The sequence below is a fragment of the Cajanus cajan genome, chromosome 7 (genome assembly GCF_000230855.2).
Source record: "Cajanus cajan strain Asha chromosome 7, NIPB_CcT2T_4, whole genome shotgun sequence".
In the NCBI taxonomy this organism is placed as follows: Eukaryota; Viridiplantae; Streptophyta; class Magnoliopsida; order Fabales; family Fabaceae; genus Cajanus; species Cajanus cajan.
The window spans coordinates 18,226,307-18,233,296 of record NC_138523.1 but is presented as its reverse complement, the minus strand read 5'-3'; the positions used below and the strand labels follow the sequence as shown (position 1 = coordinate 18,233,296).

The following is a 6,990-nucleotide window of genomic DNA, read 5'->3' as shown; positions in this document are numbered from 1 at the left end:
TTATAATAATTATTATTAAGTTTATCAAACCACCTAATAATAGTTAGTTGATATGTGAATGTGTGTTAAAATTTTTATATCAACTTGTGATATGACCAAAATATAATATATAAATTAGAACCAATTCTCACATTAAACTAATATTACAAAGTTGAATTAAACTTATAATTTATTTTCATAAAAATATGTCTAATGAATTGGGTTGAAAGTAAGTTTTAACTCGCATAAAATCACCCTAATTTTTATTGAATCAAGCTTATACCAGAATCATAAATTGGTACAGTATGGTCTAACTAGAAAATTCAAAAAAAAAAAAATATGTCTAGTGCGTTCAAAATTACTATTTAGTCATGCAAATTATTGAAAGATGATGGATTCTTTGATGACCCCCTTTGCACAAAGGTGACCCCATTCCTTAGAGCACTTCCAGCGGAGGGTGCTTGTGCTGTTTCTTAAAATTAAGCAACGGAGCTTATAAGCATTTGCCATTGGAGTGATCCTACGTGGCAAGAAAAAGTTGAAAATTTTTAGAACCGTTCCTTCCTGAAGCTCCAGTGCTTAGGATTGTGAAATGCCAAATGGAGGGTTCTTATTGGTTCATCTGTCCAAGCTGGCCGCTTCAACATCTCCATGCCCAAAGCCACGAACCGTCGCACATAAGACCTCCCCGTGAGCTAGCAACACCGCCGGAGATTCACTCGCACCAGCACCAGCCACTGCGGAGCTCCTCTGGTCGTCGTCCCCGTGGCCACCGTCGCCGGACCAGCACCGTCACACTAGCACCTGGCCACCGTCGTCGCACCAAAGTTGTCGTCCCCGCACCAGTTCCGTCGCACCAGGACCAGCCCTCCTCTCGCCGTTGTCCCCGCACCAGTGTCGTCGTCCCTGTGGCCACCGTCGTCGCACCAGCGTCGTCGCCCACCAGCCACGAGAGAAGAGAGAATCACAGAAAGAAAAGAAAGACCTTGAAAGAGGGACCCGCGAGCGCCAGAACCCCTCCACCTCGCGTGCGACCACCGTCGCCCGTGACCCGTGGTCGCCCGTGACCCCTCCGCGCGCCAGTCGGAGAAGAGAGAGTGAAGAAAGAGTGAAGGGAGAGTGAAGGGAGAGGGCAGATCATGAATGGAGAGACTTTGATAATCGTAAATAAGAAAAAAGAGACGTTGGAGAGACGTTGAAACCCGTTGGAGAGACGTTAAAGAGCCATTGGACTTCTATGTATAAATTGATGTCCAATTTTGAATTCATTTGCACTCAATTTTCAATTCATTTGCACTCTGTTTTCAGCATTGCGTAGTTCATTTGCATTCTGTTTTCCACATTAATTGCGTAGTCCATTATTCAAGTTTAGAATTTATTTTAAAAATTTTACTATTAACATTTACTATTCGTTCACAACAAAAAAAATTATTTTATTTTTGTTCATTTGTATCTTTTTTTTTTTATTTTTATATTCTACCATGGATCCCAATCAATTTAATTTTCAAAGTTATTTTAATTTTTTACAAAACCAACCACCACCTCCAACCCCTTCCGATGAAAATTCTCAAAATCCTCAATTTTTTACATACCCACCACCACCACCACATTCAACCAATGATAATTCTTCAAATCCCCATTTTTTTATGTATCCACCACCACCACCACATTCAACCAATAATAATTTTCCAAATCCCCATTTTTTTATGTATCCACCACCGATACCAACCAATCCCAATATAATTTTTAGGCCTTCAAATTTTTCCGAAACAGATTCACCAAATGGTTCCGTATCCGAGTCTCAAGTAGGGCTAGAGAACATCACACTTGATGTTGGAAGGCAACAAGGAGAAGAAATATCTACTCAAAAAAAATCACGTGTTAGTTTTTCTGTTGAAGAGGATAATTTACTTATTCAATCATGGCTCAACATTTCGAAGGATCCAATTGTTGGAGTTGATCAAACTGGAAATAGTTTCTGGATTAGAATCAAGGAGAATTACAACAACAATCGCAATCAATTTCCAGTAAGAAATCCAGGTCAGTTAAAAAGTCGTTGGTTTCGAATCAATAAAGCTGTTCAATTATTTGTCGGATGTTATAAACAAGCTCGTGATCAAAAAAAAAGTGGCAACTCAGAAAAAGACATCATGACAAATGCGTATAAAATTTACTCGCAAGATGTAGGTGAAAAATTCAATTTTGAGCATGCATGGCTATTATTAAGAGATGAGCCAAAATGGAAATCTGAATCAATGGAGAGCTCTTCCAAACGATCAAAGATTTCTAAATCTGGGCAATACTCAACGTCTTCTAACACAGATGCAGCCAATGATTGTGAAGAATATGACCCAACAACACCAATGTCTCGTCCAATAGGTCAAAAAGCAGCGAAGAGAAAAAGTAAAGGAAAGGTTGGCGAAACATCTTCCAACAAAGAGGAGTTGGATAATATGGCAAAAGCAATATTAGAAAGAAGTGTTGCAGTAAAGAAATTGGCTGAAGCGAAGGAAGCAGCTAACTTTAATGCAATGTATGAAATTCTCATGAAAGACACATCTGGAATGACTGAAAAGCAGCTCAAAGATCATGAATTGGCTTGTAATTTTATTAGGCGCAAATTAAGAGATTAAATATTATTGTAATTTTAATTTATGTAAATTAGACTAGTTTTATTGTAATTTTAATTTATGTAAATTAGACTAGTTTTATGTAATTTCTCTTTATTATGTAATTTTTTTTATTATTGTAATTTTTTGTATTTCTTTTTATCAATAAATTTATTTTTATTATTATAATTTTTAATTTGTTAATTATTCATATTTATATATTATTCATAATAATTAATTTTATAAAAGTTTATCATAGTGTAGTGTGAAGTGTCAAAAAAGTGTAGTATGAGTTGTAAAAAGTAAGAGTGCTTATAAGCAATTCCCATTGGAGCAAAAATTGTAAAAATGTAGTATGAGTTGCTTATGAGTGACGTGGCACAATGGGACCCATTTAAAGTGGTTGGGAGTTGCTTATAAGCAACTCCCATTGTAGATGCTCTTAGTCATCGTATAGCATGGCTAGAAAAGACCCGAGCCACTATAGACATATGAATATTCTTTGGTAATTTGGGCATTCCTACTCAGACACACCTAATAACTAATTTGACCTTATACTAATAATATCATGTTCAGCAACATTCACTGGATTCCATCATCGTCGTTATCACCTTCCTTTGTCCAATATCAACCTTCAAATGTTCTTTTCGCTTTTATGAGATAATCCCCATGAAAAGGAAAGAAAAAGGATCTTAGGGTATAAGACAGACACACAGAGTGCCTCCACCCCCTTTTAGACTTTGTTGGCTCGAGTTTGTGGTGAGTAGCAATTGAACTATCATTGTATCGTGGTAAAGGCATTAGCATGTTGACTAATATGGAATAGATATTGACCCATGCATGATGTGTAGGACAAAATTAGGATTCTGTTTCTGCCAAAATCTAGGTCCTAAAGGCTAGGGTCTAAGCTACGAAGAAAAGGAACAAAAGGAAACAAGAATCGCCCAAGGTGGGAGAGAATCTCAAGGGATTTGCTTTTCCATTGATTTTATTTTATTAATTGAAGTGATTCAACATTTTTATTTTTTAATTAGGAATTCATCTTGAATATGATATCATGATTAGAGGTACATTCTATTCATGTAAAAACCAAATTGAAGAAAAGAAGCTATATCTTTTTATTAAAAAATAAATAAATTTGAGATTCCACCATGCTATTACTCCTTCGTTGATTAAGAATATGTCTCATGCGTTAATTTGATTTCATGTTGACTATATGTCTTTTCTAGAGTCATGTTCATATGTTACATATATAATTAATTACAATACATCACTTTAATTATCAGGACATCATAGGTAATAGACCTTATGATTATAATAATAAGGGTTAGTTAGTTTAGCTAAGTACTAGATTAATTAATTAGTAAACTAAAGTTGGGGTTAACTAATAATAATGGTTGCATATATAAACAAATCTGGATGAAACTTCAGGTTCGAATAAGGCGTTGTTTTGTCCGAATTTATTGTTTTATTGTCCGAATTAATGACTCCAATTGAAGTTCATAGTGAAGTCGAAATGAAATGTAGGAGCAATGAGTAAAGATATTGCGACACTTAAATAAATAATAATCTTAATTACCAGAGTGATGGGTGTGTGTATAATATTTGAATAATAATTAAAATTTAAGTCTGACCTATTACTTATTATAAATTTAAAAAAAAAATTATAATATCATTAATAATGTTAAATAGACCAATAAATTTATTTTTTTTTAATTTATTTTTAAATACATCATTGCGAATTATTTTTTATTTTGTGTGCTAAAATAATTTACTCAATATTATTAAATTTTAAATTTTGAAATATATATATAATGTCATAAAGAGGAAAAAAGTGAATCATTTTTTGTTATAGATAATTCATGTGTAATCATTTATATTGGTGTACACTTACACACATTTTAAATATCTAATTTTGTATACTCTAAATAATTAACTCATTTTAACAAACTAAAATAGTTATGATAATAATTTATAAACTAAAAAAATACTTATTACACATAAGATAGTCTCAAGAGTATCAAATATATATACAATGTCACAAAGAATGAATAAATGATATTATTTTATGTTAAAGAGACAATTCATGTACATCCATGTACACTCACGTACACTTTATGATAAATAGACAGTTCATGTATATCAATTTTAACTTTACTAATTTTAACTTCATCAAAATCATTTCAAACAACTAATGCTTTTTTTTTGTCTTTTCCTCTTAATCACAACAATATCACTTTCTTGATCTTTCTCATGTGCATTGTTTTCCACTTAACTTGAATTTGTTGGTATTGGTTCACGTGCATTTAATTCATTGGTAGTTGGAAGGATAGATACAACATCTTTGTTGTTCTCAAATAGTGAAGTCATCCCTTAATACTAAAAAATAATATAATCTTAACTACGAACATGAATTCAAGTTTTTAATATAAAAAAGAAACATTGAATCTATCTTAATCCAAAATTGTGAAATTAATAAGAAAATTATATTAATGGGAATCATCTAATTACAAAAAATATAGAAAACATGTAAAAGGAAAAAGATGAACAAATTAACCTGTGAGAGAAAGAATGCAAAGTTGCATACTTGTAATTTATTGTTTTTGTATGAATTGAGTGATGACTATCAAATATAAAGATTGAAAATGGAAAATGATCTCGATGAAGGATTGGAGGTGATTTTCAAAGCCACAAAATGAACGAAGGATTGAAGATTGAAGCTAAAGTCACAATTCACAGATAAAAGATGGAGATACTTAGTCAACCAATGACTATGAAGATAAAGGATGAGAGTAGACAAAGATACAGCTAGCATCTCTACTTGCAATTTTTTTATTTTCTATGAATAGGATACATAAAATGTTTAAGAAGAGTAATAAAAAAAATATTGATAATTTATTTTTTGTTTTATAAAATTATTTGTTTATTTATATAAATATATTTTGTTAATAATATATGTATATTAATTTTTTAGAAATTATATAGATAAATAGGTTAGCCTATCAAGTCTAATAAGTTTTTTTCCAAGCATAAGCCTAACCTTTTTAAATAAAAATACGTTTTTAAAAGTCTAAACCTGACCTTTTTATTAAATAAGTCAGGTTAGGTCAGGTTAGGTTTTAAAAAGGCCAACCATTGGCCCCTATTTAAGGTCTATCCTATTCCCACCCCCTAGTAGTAGATAGGTTCTAGACCGATATATCGAAGACACCTTGACATGTATATGTTGCATATTCGTGATATTTTTGTTGTGTGTGACTATCTGACCATATCTTACATCGGTAGTCAAAGTGAGATGTTTCTCACTTTTTTGTTGTTGGTGTTCTTGTATATGTGTTGTACGTGAGGAATATCACGCATTTGATGAGACTGGAGATAAGACTTAGGTCTTGTGCTGAGTGTTATGCTTTAATAAGATGTGACATTGGGACTTAGTTAGGATTCTCATTTTGTTAGTTTCTTTATTTTTAGGGTTTCATGTTAGTTCTTAGTGATTACTTTATTAGACATTTGTGTTAGTTCTTGCTTTGGTTATGTGTTATTTTGTGATATCTCTATCTGTGAGAATTTTGCAAATCATATTTGTTTAGTAAAGTTTATTTTTGAACTTTTTCCATCTTCTTTATTTTATATGCCTATGTTACAATGTGGGTAGAGGATGTCATAATAATAATGTATGAGAACACTAGAAGAGAGTTGAATAATGTTATTCAAAAAGTCACACTTTTTGTAGTGTAGTGCAATAGTTAAGTCAAGGATTTATACTGGTTCATCTCAATCACTGAAACTATGTCCAATTCTTGATCCAATTAGATCAAATTCCATTATTTTGTCAAATATACAAGTATGCTTTACTAAGCCATTTCTAACTCAACCCTAAGTATTCTTTGAATTACCTCTTCAAGCAATCTACCCAGGTATTCTTTTTCACACAAAGTCTCTCTAGACTTTAACACTAAGTATTATTTTATAGTTAAGTCTTTATAGGCTTAGACAATAAGTATTCTTTTACAATCGAAACCCTTTAGGCTCAAATTCAATAATTTAGAGTTACTAAGGTTTACGACATTGTTTCGTCTTCTTATCAAGATGTGATACAACAAATAAAGTACAAAGACCTTTTACAGAAATAAATAATGTATTTTAACTTCCTTTTATATGGCTTCAATAAAGATGATTGTTGCAAATCCTTAAGTGAAGTGTCTAAATATCCAAGGAAGATGTCTTTGTCCACTTTGGAGTCAAACTTCCCAAGTTGATCCTTTGTGTTTATGGCATAACAATCACATCCAAATAGATAAAAGTATGATATGTTGGGTCTTCTTCCCCTCCATAACTGATAAGGAGTCTTATTTAGCAAAGGTCTTATTAATATTAACTACAAAAAAAATTGGATTTAGCG

General features: G+C 32.1%; 1 protein-coding gene across 1 annotated transcript; it reads left to right on the top strand.

Annotated features, from left to right (window-relative positions):
* The first annotated feature begins 434 nt into the window (after window positions 1-434).
* Window positions 435-3,517, top strand: LOC145949463 (glutathione S-transferase T2-like). Its single transcript, XM_083059395.1, has one exon. It carries the CDS (start codon window positions 1,461-1,463, stop codon window positions 2,610-2,612), a length of 1,152 nt encoding a protein of 383 aa, XP_082915521.1. The 5' UTR covers window positions 435-1,460; the 3' UTR covers window positions 2,613-3,517.
* Window positions 3,518-6,990: the final 3,473 nt, after the last annotated feature.